General features: G+C 45.2%; 1 protein-coding gene across 3 annotated transcripts in view; it reads right to left on the bottom strand.

The window, feature by feature from the left end:
* Positions 1-14,415, bottom strand: part of prdm5 (PR domain containing 5) — a 243,768-nt gene that overhangs the window by 113,174 nt on the left and 116,179 nt on the right. For all 3 annotated transcript variants that reach the window (XM_078411286.1, XM_078411294.1, XM_078411303.1), the window contains 2 exons: positions 2,487-2,580; positions 860-1,020 (listed from right to left, as the gene is read on the bottom strand). In XM_078411286.1, the coding sequence (XP_078267412.1) occupies positions 860-1,020; positions 2,487-2,580 (255 nt within the window). The remainder of the gene's footprint in view (positions 1-859; positions 1,021-2,486; positions 2,581-14,415) is intronic.

Raw genomic sequence — 14,415 nt, 5'->3', positions numbered from 1 at the left:
CAATGACTTTTTAGCCAGTCATGCCTCCATTGCCATGTCCAAATTCATCGATGATATTACCACTGCTGGACAAATATCAAGCAATAACAATTTGCAGTTATGGGGGGGAAATCCATAATCTGGTTGAATGGGGCCTGGTCCCTCCCCCTCCTGCCCCCTGCCCCCTGCCCCCTCCCCTCCTCCCCCCTCCACTCCTCCCCCCTCCCTCCACGCCCCCTCCCCTTCCCCTCCCCCTCTCTCCCTCCTCCCCCCTCCCTCCACCTCCCTCCTTCCCTCCCCCCCTTCCCCTCCCCCCCACTTCATCCCCTCAACCCCCCTTAGCCTTCCTACCCCTCCCTCCCTCCCTCCCACCCTCCCTCCTCCCTCCCTCCCTAGGAGATAGATTTAAACTTTAAAATGTGAATAATTTTTTTAAATATAACACCGATTTCAATGAAACTTCTTCCATTAGCATCAAAGGGACGACAGCGAGTAAGGTGGGCCGAATATTATCGCGCTATCGTGTACCATTTTGGCTGTAGTTCAGGAACAAACAAACAAACAAACGAGAGTTTTAGTATATAGATGTCCCGACACTGTGACAATTAATCACTTTGTGAGCGGAGCACCAAGGCACATTCCTTGTATATGCATACTTGGCCAATAAACTTATTCATTCATTCATTCATTCATTCATTCATTCATTCATTTTAATCTTCTGGAAAGAGGATTTGCATTCAGAAAGTCAATGTGCATCTTGCTGCAGATGCTGTCTTACCTGCAGTGTTACCAACACTTCTCTTAAATTGAAGGTTTCCAGCAATCTGAAGATTAATGAAGAATGTGGAAGACACATGCATGGAAGAGTAATCCCACATACCTTTTTATGACTCTTCAGCACAGAGGGGGTAACAAAGGCCTTGTCACACAGATCACACTTGTACTTCTTGTGCCCGTCATGCACCACTTGAATGTGAACATTTAAGGTGTCCTTCCTCTTGAAAGTTGCATCACAGTGATCACATTTGAAGGTTCGTTCACCTGGACAATAACAAAAAAAGATTGTATTTCTTTCTACTTGGACAAATAAATAAAAACAATAGTGAAGGCAGGAAGAACAAAGTAAAAAACAAAGCAGCAAAAAAAGACAACGCACAAAGAAAACACTCGGATGACAAAGAGATAAGGATTACTTTTGAAATAAAATTATAATCAATTTGTGGAAAGAGAATCTGCACAAACGGCAAATGAGATGGCTGACCAGTTCATCCGATTCTTGTATAATTCGCTGCATCAGGAATGTGCTCTTCTTTGAGACACTGGGCATACAGACCACCAGAATAACAGATGATTTGGTTTAACACTGCAACTACAGTCAGAAGGACAGAAATGTTCTCTCAGCTGCATGCACTAAATATGCCAACATGAAATTCCACATGCAATGAATTCTGCTTTTGAAATTCAGCCTAGTAAATGGAATAAAATTACAGCTGTGGTTTAGCACAGGTATCTTACTAATATACAATGAATGTATGTCCATCTCTCCAATCTTGCCGATTTCCTGATCCTAGAGGTCTCATGAAAGTGAAAGGATTGTGCTCTTTTTTCTGAGGATGGAAGTCAGAATTCACTTTTTGAACCATATGTGAGCTCCACTTTATAAAGATTAAAAAGATGGCAATTAATTTGCTCAATTCATACACTAAACCTGCTTGAGTCCCCTCACATCCATCCTCATCTAATTTTATCAGAATAACAATTTATTCCCTCCTTCCTCATCTGATTATCCAGTTTTTCCCTAAAGGCATCTGTACAATTTGCCTGTACTACACCCTGCCATTGAATGGTTGCAAACTAACACATTTCCAGTTAAAGAAGTTTTCTCCTGATTTCTCTGGTGATCACTTGGCGACTATCACATCTTTGTTTTTGCTTGTGTGGAAATACCCCATTTACTCTGTCTAGGTCTTTTGCTTAAATAAAAACAAATCTTTATCGGAAAAGAGGCCTAGTTTGCTCATTATTTTATCCATTTGTTGCTTTCAGCTCTGTTATTACCCTTTCTACTATGTTGTTTTGGATATCATGACTACACACAATATTCCAAGTTATGAAGTTTAGCACAAACTTTTTTACTTTTCAGTTTTATGAATAACACTTAGAACATTTTTTGTTATTTTAATGGCTTTTTTGCCAAACAGTCTGACACAACAACCACCCAACACCCCCAACAATAATCGGTGTGGGATTTCAATCATTCAATGTCAGGGGTCGTTTCTTCTGTGACTGATGAATTTACTCCAAAGAAACAGGTACCAGAAGCCAGATCTTGGCCTAGTCCCAAAGATGCTCAACCACTATACCAAAGGGTTTGAACCAGGAGAGGGCTGAAAAGGCCAAAGGGATTTTGGATCATTTCAATTCAAGGCATTGACAAATGACAACTAACACTATTAATCTTTTAAAAGTGTTAATAAGGAGCAGATACTGTGAAAGGAAATGCTCACTGTTGTGAATCAGTAGATGTCTCTGCAGGGAGAAGGGAGTTCGAAACAAAGCCTTACACTCCTCACACTGGAATGGCCGCTCTTCCGAGTGTGTCTGTCAATGAAAAAGTTTGCATAAGCAGCAAAGAACAGTGATAAATACATAATCATTTATTTAACACAAATCAAATAACAAAGAGGCTCCATTACATTAAAAATTATTGTAACATAGCACATTTGGCTGAATAATCTAGTCAAGGCCAATGAATATTGGATTTCACTAATTCCTTAAGAACGCATTTACACATTTACTCTCACTTCTATTGTCACAAAACAACCTTAATCACCCCATAGGAAGAAACAAAAACTCAGGTAGAGTTAGATAGAAAATGTCAAGGAAGTTTGTGAAACAGTAAAGTGAGGATTAATAAATGGTTGTTTGTCAGGATTACAAAGATCACCAATGTCAGAAACAACTAAAGATGTTCACTACGATGCAAATTAGGGGGAATGAGGCAGAGGGAATATTTGCCTTCTTCTCTTGTCCAGTCGTTAAACTTGGAATTACTGATAAAACTATGATAAGGTCAGAAAGCCTTTGATAAGGTATCACACGGGAGGTTGGTGAGGTAGGGTATTGACATGGATAGACAATTGGTTGGTAGACAGGAAGCAAAGAGTAGGAATAAACGGGTCCTTTTCAGAATGGCGGAGTGGCGTGCCGCAAGGCTCTGTGCTGGGGCCGCAACTATTTATTATATATATTAATGATTTGGATGATGGAATTAGAAGTAACACTAGCAAGTTTGCAGTTGACACAAAGCTGGGTGGCAGTGTGAACTGTCTGTACGGAGTTTGTGCATTCTCCCCGCCTGCGTGAGTTTTCTCCGAGATCGGTTTCCTCCCACACTCCAAAGACGTATAGGTTTGTAGGTTAATTGGCTTGGTAAATGTAAAAATTGTCCCTAGTGGGTGTAGGATAGTGTTAATGTGTGTCGCGGACCCGGTGGGCCGAAGGGCCTGTTTCCACGCTGTATCCCTAAACTAAAAGCTCAGATCAGACTTAAACCAAAGATGAAACATGTATACCATTGCATTCACTTTAAGCAAGTTACTCAATCCTTTAGAGAAAGTAAGTGAAATCGGATTTTTTTTTTAAACCTGCAGTTTCTGGAGAAATCTGAAATAAAAAATAGAAAACGTTTGAAAAAGCAAAAAGGAATTAACAAAGAGTAGCGGGAAGCCAGAGGATTGTGCAATTTTCAAAGGACAACAGAAGATAGCAAAAAGGGCAATACGAGCTGAAAAGATGAGGTACAAAGCGATGTTGGCCAAAAATATAAAGAAGGACAGTAAAAGCTTCTTCAGATATGATAAATGAAACAGATTAGTAAAGACAAATGTGGGTCCCTTGAAGGCAGAAATGGGTGAAAATTTTATGGGTAACAAGGAAATGGCGGAAGAATTGAACAGGTACTTCGGATTTGTCTTCACGAAGGAAGACATAAACAATCTCCCAGATGTACTAGTGGACAGATGATCAGGGGGGAAAGAGGAACTGAAAGAAATTTGCATTAGGCGAACAATAGTATTGAGTAGACTGATGGGACTGAAGGCTGATAAATCCCCAGGGCCTGATGGTCTGCATCCCAGGGTACTCAAGGATGTGGCTCTAGAAATCGTGGATACATTTGTGATGATTTTCCAATGTTCAATAGATTCAGGATCAGTTCCTGTAGATTGGAGGGTTTCTAATGTTATCCAACTTTTCAAGAAACGAGCAAGAGAGAAAACGGGGAATTATAGACCAGTTAGCCTGACATCGGTGGTGGGGAAGATGCAGGAGTCAATTATTAAAGAAGTAATAATGGTGCATTTGGATAGCGGTAAAAGGATTGGTCCGAGTCAGCATGGATATATAAAGGGGAAATCCTGCTTGACTATTCTTCTGGAATTTTTTGAGGATGTGACAAGTAAAATGGATGAAGGAGAGCCAGTGGATTTAGTGCATCTAGACTTTCAGAAAGCCTTTGATAAGGTCCCACATGGGAGGTTGGTGAGCAGAATTAGAGCACATGGTATTGGGGGTAGGGTATTGACATGAATAAAGAATTGGTTGGCATACAGGAAGCAAGAGTAGGAATAAACGAGTCCTTTTCAGAATGGAGAGTGGAGTGCCACGAGGCTCGGTGCTGGGGCCACAACTATTTACAATATATATTAATGATTTGGATGATGGAATTAGAAGTAAAACTAGCAAGTTTGCAGATGACACAAAGCTAGGTGGCAGTATGAACTGTGAACAGGATGTTAGGAGGTTACAGGGTGACTTGGACAGGTTGAGTGAGTGGGCAGATGCATGGCAGATGCAGTATAATGTAGATAAATGTGAGGTTATCCACTTTGGCGGCAAAAATAAGGAGGCAGATTATTATCTCAATGGTGTCAAATTAGGTAAAGGGGAAGTGCAACGAGACCTTGGTGTCCTTGTACACCAGTCACTGAAAGTAAGCGTGTAGTTACAGCAGGCAGTGAAGAAAGCTAATGGCATGTTGGCCTTTATAACGAGAGGATTTGAGTACAGGAGCAAAGAGGCTCTTCTGCATTTGTATAGGGCCCTGGTGAGACCATATCTGGAGTATTGTGTGCAGTTTTGGTCTCCTAATTTGAGGAAGGACGTCCTTGCTATTGAAGCAGTGCAGCGTAGGTTCACGAGGTTAATCACCGGGATGGCGGGACTGTCATATGAGGAAAGATCAGAAAGACTGGGCTTGTATTCACTGGAGTTTAGAAGGATGACAGGGGATCTTATAGAGTCGTATAAAATTATAAAAGGACTAGACAAGCTAGATGCAGGAAAAATGTTCCCAATGTTGGGGAAGTCCAGAATCAGGGGGCACAGTCTAAAAATAAAGGGGAGGCCATTTAAAACTGAGGTGAGAAGAAACTTTTTCAGTCAGAGAGTTGTGAATTTGTGGAATTCTCTGCCACAGAAGGCAGTGGAGGCCAATTCACTGGATGAATTTAAAAGAGAGTTAGATAGAGCTCTAGGGGTTAATGGAATCAAGGGATAAGGGGAGAAGGCAGGCATAGGTTACTGATTGTAGATGGTCAGCCATGATCACAATGAATGGCGGTGCTGGCCCAAAGAGCCAAATGGCCTCCTCCTGCACCTATTTCCTATGTTCCTATGTTCCTAAAAACTCAGCAGACCAGCACCATCATTTGAAAGAGAAGTAGGTAATGTTTTTGTTCCAGAATGCTTTATCTGAACTGAGAAATGGACAAACAAGTAAAAATTGAAGTAGCAGAGAAAATAGGGGGAGGGAGCGAGGATTATATTGAATGGAACAAATGAAATTTCTCTGAAAGCCATGTCATTTCGTCCTTTTAAGAGGCAGACATTTCTTTGTCTGAGTAATGTTGTATATTATATTGTAATACTAATATTGTAATGTCATCTTCAATGATTGCACCATCTGTCCTACTGGAACCTACATGCTCAGCAGGCTCGACAATACAAATGCAAAAATTGGTATGGTAGATAAAAATGGGCAGTCTTGATATAAATAGAAAGAAAGCGAGTTATCTAAATTTGGTGAATCGTTTCCTGTAGGTTGTAAAATGTCCAGACTAAAGATAAGGTGCTGTTCCTCAAGCTTGCATTGGGCTTTGTTGCAACAGCGCAGTAGGTAACAGACAGAAAGATCTGAGTGGAAGTGGGATGAGCATATAGTGGCAGGCAATAGGAAGCTCTGCATCACATCTCCATGCTGAGTACAGGTGCTGCGCAAAGTGTTCACCCAACCTGCATTTGGATTCTCCATTGGAGAGGTGGACACCTTGTGAACACTGACTACTATAGACTGCATTGGGAAAGGTTCCAGGCAATTGCTGCTTACCTGGAGCAACCTTTTACATCACTTAACAGTGGGAAGGGTTGAATTAAAAGGACAGGTATTGTGTGCCTGCTGCGACTGCATGGGAATGTGTTAAGACGGGAAGTAGTAGTTGGAGGTGGAAGTGTGGACCAGGGAGTCAGAAGTAAAACAGTTTCTTCAAAATGTTTGAATGGGGAGAGGAATGTGTGTTTGGTGGGATCTTTTTGAAGCTGGCACAAAATTACAACAGATGACTCATCAAATGCGGACGCAGGTCGGGTGGAAGGTAAAGACTAAGTGAGCTCTGTTCTAGTTCTGTCCACAAGTAGTGGTGAGAGTGGAGATGAGGAAAACAGGTAAGAAGTGGAAATGAATGAAAAGAGGCAGTGTTTCAACCTCTTGAGGCTTGATTTCAATCCTGTGAAAGTTAAACTGTAGAAAGTCTTACTTTTAATTTCATTTTCGTTCAAAATCACATTTTTTTATTACAATCGTGAATATCCTGGATTTGTCTTTATTCTACTAATCTGCCATGCTACAACACTCAGAAATCACTGAATGACAGCAGGGCAAAAATGTTATAGGTTGGAAGGCAGCCATTTGGCCCATTGTGGAGACATCAGTCTTGACTAAATATAGCTAATTCCCTCTGAATCCAGAGATCATGGGATCAAGTGCTAATGTGAGATATACACTCAACCAATGACCTGCCATTTTACAGCCCAAGGTTAGAACTTCTAAAATACCATGCAAAGTATTTGTTTGCTTAGTAAAGTAATTCAGCAACGACAGCACAGCTGATGTCGGACACTAAAGTGGTTCCTGGTCCTCCATCCATATAATGTCTTTACACACAGATGTACCCAGGGTTTGCACAACATTATTCAATGCATATTCAGATGGCACATGTTTAAATTTGGTGCATGCCGGCAGATGCAGACAGGCACAAGGCTAGTGAAGTATATATCAGCACAATTTCAACGGGATTATATTGACCATGCAGTCGCCATGCGCATTGGCTCATCCAAGTATCTACGTAACATTTATTACTTAAAGAGTAGATTAGCATGCAAACATGAATTAGTTAATCCCGCAGATAGACACATTCTTCAGTCTCAACCCGAAACATAACCTATTCCTTTTCTCCAGAGATGCTGCTTAATCTGCTGAGTTACTGCAGCATTTTGTGTCTATCTTTGGTATAAACCAACATCTGCAGTTCTTTCCGACACTGTAGTTAGTCCCTTGTGTTCCAACTGCCGATCATGTTCCCTTCCTGACTGACTACATTTCATACAACGGATAATTGATTGCCCTCGACAGAGGATGTACATAATATGTTTCCACCACCAATCACATACTTCCCCTTTTCTTTCGACATTCTGAAGAAACCGCTGTCAAATGTTTCCACCTTTTATGGCTCAGAAACACAAATTATGGTGGCACACAAATTTCATACTTCATTACACATGCAGCAAAAACCTAAAATATCAATATTTACTGTGCAGTCAACCTGGAATAAAACATATTTTTTCCAAAATTATTATTTTTTAAATAAATCAAAAATGGTGCTCTGTTATTCAATAATTTGTATTATACTCGAATTCAGTCAAAAGCTGTTAAGTTGTTTTGGATACGCTTTAAATGAAACCAAATGACTGAATTGTTCCTGCAAAATGCTCTTGGCATTTCTTGCATTTTACTTCAATATTGGCATTTGCCAACACAAACCATTTAATGTGTTGACAAATTATAAAAATGCTAGAACACCATTACAGATGATCTTCAGGGAATAAGGCAAATTACAGACTGATCAAATAGTCAAAACTACCATCTAGCTTGGCAGCAATAGACTAGACATTCAATTCCTCGTATGTTGCAAAATATACTTGGCTAATAAAGTACGATTATGATTTATTATGATTATGACATGAAAATGAAGCTCAATGATGTGCAAATCAGTTCGCAATGAAGCAATGTCTCACATATGGCTGAACCCTCACAGATGACGCTGGATTCACATAAGAAAAAAAGAAGGCTCAATATTACAATTTACGCAGAAAAGAGACAACTCACCCAATTAAACGTGAAAGCCAGCTGAAAGAAAAGTGTCATACAGCTCGGAAAATGGCCCTTCGTTCCAACTGATCCATGGACCAAATGCCCATCTGAGCTCGTCCCATTTGCCTGGGTATGGGACATATCACTCTAAACCGTTCCTATCCATGTACCTGTCCAAAATGTCTTTGAAAAGGTCAAATTAAATCATTCCCTTCTCACTCTAAACCTAGTTGTTGCTTTTCAACCCCCTAGTAAAAAGACTGTGTGCATTCACCCGATCAACGTCAATCATGATTTTATACACCTGTGTAAGGTCACGCCGCCAGTGTTCTAAAGAACTAGACCAAGTGGACCCGTTGGGCCCATTCCTCGTAGAGGGGGAACAGGGAAGGGAAGGGTAGGGGGTGTGACTGAGTGAGCCCTGGACCCAAAGCCTCTCCTGTATTGGTGTAGCACCTTCAACCCCCCACACTCAATCCCCCTCCCCCCACTGACCCACTTCATCCCACCTACCCCACCCCCACTTGCCCCTCCCCTGTCCCTACCACCACTCCCCCAGCCCTGCCTCCACCCCTATTCCCCCATTCCCCCCTCACCAACCCTATTTCCCCCTCCCCCAACCACCACACTCCCTGCCTGCACCCCACTCTACCCCACCCCCACTCTTCCCTCCACCCCACCCCAACCTACCCTCCTCCCCAACCCCACTCTTCCCCACACCACCACTCTCTCCTCCCCCCACCCTCCCCCTCCTCCCCCTCTCTCTCCTTCCCCACCCTCCCCCTCCTCCCCCTCTCTCTCCTTCCCCACCCCCATTCTCACTCTCCCCCACCCCCCTTCCCCCACCCTCCCCCCCTTTTCCCCCCAACCTTTCCTCCCCCACTCTCCCCTCTTCCCCACTCCCAATGTCCCCTTGTACCCCACCCCACTCTCTCTTCCCCCACCACCAACCTCCTCCACTGCCCCCCACCCCCACTGTCCCCCTTCCCCACACCCATCCTCCTCCTCCCCACCACCACTCTCTCTTCCCCCACCACCACCCTCCTCCACTGCTCCCCACCCCCACTGTCCCCCTTCCCCCCACCCCACCTCCTCCCCACCCCCACTCTTCCCTCCTCCCCACCCTGCCCTCCTCTCCAGCCTCTTTCCACCCCCACCCTCACTCTCTCCTCCCCCCCACCCTCTCCCTCCTCCCCACCCCTCCTCCTCACTCTCTCCTCCCCCAACCCCCCACTCACACTACCCCACCCCCCCTTTCCCCACCCTCCCCTCCACCCAATCGGCCCCCACGCCCACTCCCCTCCATGGACCCATTGGCGGCGAAAGCCACTTACCACTGGCCATGCGTGCAGGGAGGAGGAGGGAGCACCGGACTACTCGAGGCGGGCGGCGGCAGCTGGGCTGGCGGGAGCTGGGACCACTCGAGGTGGGCGGCGGCGGTTGTGGCCCGGCCGAGCTGGGACTACACGAGGTGGACACCGCGGCGGATAGGACCCAGCAGAAGTGGGAGGCGGACAGCGCTGCAGCGGCCCGGCCAAGCTGGGACTACTCGAGGCTGGTGGCACGGCGGTGGAAGGCACACACAAGATGGCGGAGCGTGAGGAGGAGGAGGAGAGCGGCTGCCATTTTGCTGGAGTCGTGACAGGGCCGTCGGTGGAAGCGGCCCTCGTCGACGACGCTGTCGGTGGAAGCGGCCGCTGAAGGAGGAGGAGAAGAAGCTGCCCCCTGGGGCTTGTGTTGTGGCGATGGTGCGGGGCGCTGGGCCCGGACGGGAGCGGGGACTGGAGGAAACCATGGGTTGACGGGACGGATGGGAAGGATCAGTGGACCATCAGTCCGACCATCTCCCTCCTGCTCGGAGTGTCCCCCGGGTGTGAGAGAGAGGAGAGGGGAGAGGGGCGAGGGGAGAGAGGAGAGGGGCGAGGGGAGAGGGGCGAGGGGAGAGAGGAGAGGGACGAGGGGAGAGAGGAGAGGGAGCCACTGGCTGTGGGCGGATGGTCCCGCTAACGGCGGCCATCTTGTTCGGTCGAGTGAGGAGAGAGGTTGTGCGTGCCCTATGGTGACGTCATACACAGGGAACTTTGAAGAATTTGGGTAGAAATGAAATTTTGAAACTTTAAAATCTCTAACTTAAAAAATATAAGACCAATTTAAATAAGACTTGTTATTAACAGCCGCCAGGACAGTGGTGGTTAAGGTGGTGCTAAAATTGTGGCGCTATGGTTTACTGTTTTGACTGTAGGTCCACATGTCCACAACCAAATCTCAGATTTCAAAATTTCATATATATATATACACATGTACAAGATCTGAGTTTTAATTTTATAGACCAAGTGGACCCGTTGGGCCCATTCCTCATAGAGGGGGAAAAGGCAAGGGGAGAAGGTGTCAGTGAGTGAGCCCTGGAACCAAAGCCTCTCCTGTATTGGTGTAGCACCTTCAACCCCCCCACTCAATCCCCCTTATCTCCCCTCCCTCCACTGACCCATTCCATGCCCCCACCCCACCCCCACTTGCACCTCCCCTGTCTCCAACCCCACTCCCCGCTGCCCTACCTCCATCCCACTTCCCCCCTCCCCACACCTATTCCCCCTTCCCCCTCAATCCCCCCCCTCCCCACTCCCCCCAGCCCTGCTTCCACCCCCATTCCCCCCTCCCCACCCCTATTCCCCCTCCCCTGAAGGGGAGAGGGTGTGACCGAGGAACCCTGGACCCAAAAAGCCTCTCCTGTATTGATGTAGCACCCTCAACCCCCCACTCAATCCCCCTTTTCCCCCCTCCCCTTCCGACCCCCCACTCTCCCATCTTCCCTGACCCCCACTGTCCCCCTTCCCCCCACCCCCACTTTCTCATCCCCCCACCACCACCCGTCCTTCCCCCCACCCCTGCTCTCCCCTCCCCACCACCCCTCCTCCACCCCACCCCCACTCTTCCCTCCTCCACACCCCACCCTGCCCTCCTCCCCAGTCCCACTCTCCCTCCCACCCCCACTCGCACTCTCCACCACCCCCCATTCCCCATCACCCCCCTTTCCCCCACTCTCTCCTCCCCCCAAAACTGAACACATTACTGCGGGTTTGGCCTCACCAATGTTCTTGTACAACTGCAACATAACATCCCAACTTCTATACTCAATGCCCTTGCTGTGAATGCCCTGGGCTATATCTAACATCTCTCTCCCCTTTCTCGTTCTCTCTGTTCCCATCACAGGGGACAATCTATCGATTGTGGTCTACTACAAATCCAGATACTCCCCAAGCTTCCTTGACTACATATCTGCCCACCATACGTCTTGTAAAAGCACCATCCTCAGTCTCAATTTTTCTGGCTTGGCCACATCTGCTCCAAAGATGAGACCTTCCACTCTAGAACACCCAAGTCCTCTTTTTCTGGTAAACGTCGTTTCATCCCACTGATGGGGATCGACCCGCACCCATGTCTCATGTTCTGCTTTTTTGCTCTCATGACACTTCTATCATCTTCAATGTAATCTCACACCACCAGACACATCTTCCCGTTCCCACATCTTTCTGCTTTCCATAAAGATCACTCCCTCTGCAATTCCTTGTTTCCCATCCAACTGACTCTCATTTCAGGCACTTTACCCTGCAACCGTAGTGGAATGTAACACCTGTCCCCACACCTCCTCTCTCACTTACATCCAGAGACTGCAGCAGCCCTTCCAGGCGTGACAAAGGTTTACACGCATTTCTGCCAATCTTGTCTACTGCATTTGGTGTTCCCTAAGTGGCCTCCTTTACATCAGCGATAACAAGCATAGACTCGGCAACTATTTTGTTGAATACTTGTGCTCTGGCCACCAAGGCCTGCTAGATCTCCCGGTTGCTAAGCATTTTGCCTCCCCCTCCCAGTCTGACCTTTCTGTCCTTGGACTCCTCAATTGCTAGAGTAAACCCCCTTGCAAATGGAAGATCAGCATGTTTTATTCCGCTTGGATAGCTTACAACCCAACAAGGAACATTGAATTCTCCAATTTCAAGTATGGCCCCCATACCCCTCCTCCCCTCCCTTTCCCTGCCCGAGCTACTGTGCACATATTTCCCCACCATCTTCCATTACCCCAGTTGCACTACTCCTTTTCCCTCCTTTGTAACCTCATTCACCCCGAATCCTATATTTCCCTTTTATGCCCCCTATTTCCCCTCCCCCACCTTCTTCCACCTATATTCCTCCCTCTGGCTCTACATTATGACTCCACCTCTTCTTCCACATCTTACACCCTTTTGTCTCCTTTCCACTTCCAGTCTTTATCACTTACTCCATCCATCTGTAATCACCTTCCCCCCACCCTCACCCCTATCCACATATCATTTGCCAAGATTTGACCAACCTCTAACTCACTTTTTCAGCTCTCTTTCCCCTACTCCTATCAGTCTCCCGACATTGCGTGTCCATTTCCCTCCATAGATGCTGACTGCCCGAGGAACTCAGCAGTTTAATTTTTGATCCTGTAATAAGCTTAATTTCCCATTCTATCACCCAAAATCTTTTAAATGATTTTACAGTGAAGATAACTGCAGTAAGGAATCCTGCTCATCTGTACTCAATTAAGAAATATTTACTTTTTTGCATTCTGCACAAAATGGCTTTTCTGCCAAATTCCATAAAATAGTCTGGAGAAATGAATATTTAATATGAAATGGAAAAGCTGTGATCAAATTTTCTTGAGATTAATAACAAAGATTTTAGGATTCTTCTGAATGCTTCTTTATCACATGATTAAAATTTTAAACAAATTCCAATAATTCACTGAAAATAAATGGATTGGTTGCTGTTGAATAAAATTTAGAATTAACCATATTATCCATTTAATGTGTGGGGGTGAAAAATGGATTATCAGCTAATGCTTTCATATTGCAGCAATTATCTGTTATGGTAGTGTAGTACACACAATTGCGTAAATATTAATTCAAATCTGCAATCATTCCTTGTTTACTTTAATCTCCCAGTGGAAACTCACATTGGTCGTGAAGGCAGGGGAGAAGGCAGGAACGGGATACTGATTGAGAATGATCAGCCATGATCATATTGAATGGCGGTGCTGGCTCGAAGGGCCGAATGGCCTCCTCCTGCACCTATTGTCTGTTGTCTATTGTGAACAGTCATTTTCTTATAAACCAAAAAAGGCTTTTATGTTTTAACCTATTCTTAATGCAATAATTAATTCACTAAATAATTCAAAATACACTTCTTTCCCCATTTAGTGGCATTGTGTGGAACTTGCTATTTTGTAGAACAGATGAGGAGAGTGACATCAAGAGTGTTTTATTGTCTTATGTCCCAAAAAGGAACATTGAAGTTCTTAGTTGCAGTAACACAACAGATATCCTTTATTCTTTATGTTCTTTAGAGATACAGCGTGGAAACAGGCCCTTCTGCCCACTGGGTCCGGGCCGACCAATGATCACCCCGTACACTAGCACTATCCTGTACACTAGGGACAATTTACAATTTACGGAAGCCATTTAACCTACAAACCTGTATGTCTTTGGAGTATGGGAGAAAACCAGAGCACTCAGAGAAAACCCACACAATCACATGGAGAACATACAAACTCCATACAGACAGCACCCATAATCAGGATCAAACCCGAATCTCTGATGCTGTAATGAATGAATGAATGAATGAATGAATAAGTTTATTGGCCAAGTATGCTTATACAAGGAATGTGCCTTGGTGCTCCGCTCACAAATGACAACACAAACATACAGTTAACAATTAAGAATAAAGCATAAACACATCAAAACAATAACGATACACCATTACGGTCTAAACATGTGGGTGAAAATAAACCAGAGCAAAAAAGAGACTACAGACTTTGGTTATTGAGTAGAACTATCACTCGTGGAAAAAAGCTGTTTTTATGTCTGGCTGTGGCTGCTTTGACAGTCCGGAGTCGCCTTCCAGAAGGAAGTGCTTCGAAGAGGTTGTGGCCAGGGTGAGAGGGGTCGGAGATGATCTTGCCCGCTCGCTTCCTGGCCCTTGCA

This window comes from Rhinoraja longicauda, chromosome 1 (genome assembly GCF_053455715.1).
Source record: "Rhinoraja longicauda isolate Sanriku21f chromosome 1, sRhiLon1.1, whole genome shotgun sequence".
In the NCBI taxonomy this organism is placed as follows: domain Eukaryota; kingdom Metazoa; phylum Chordata; class Chondrichthyes; order Rajiformes; family Arhynchobatidae; genus Rhinoraja; species Rhinoraja longicauda.
Note: the sequence above shows the minus strand (reverse complement) of the source record. Positions and strands in the feature narration are given on the sequence as shown.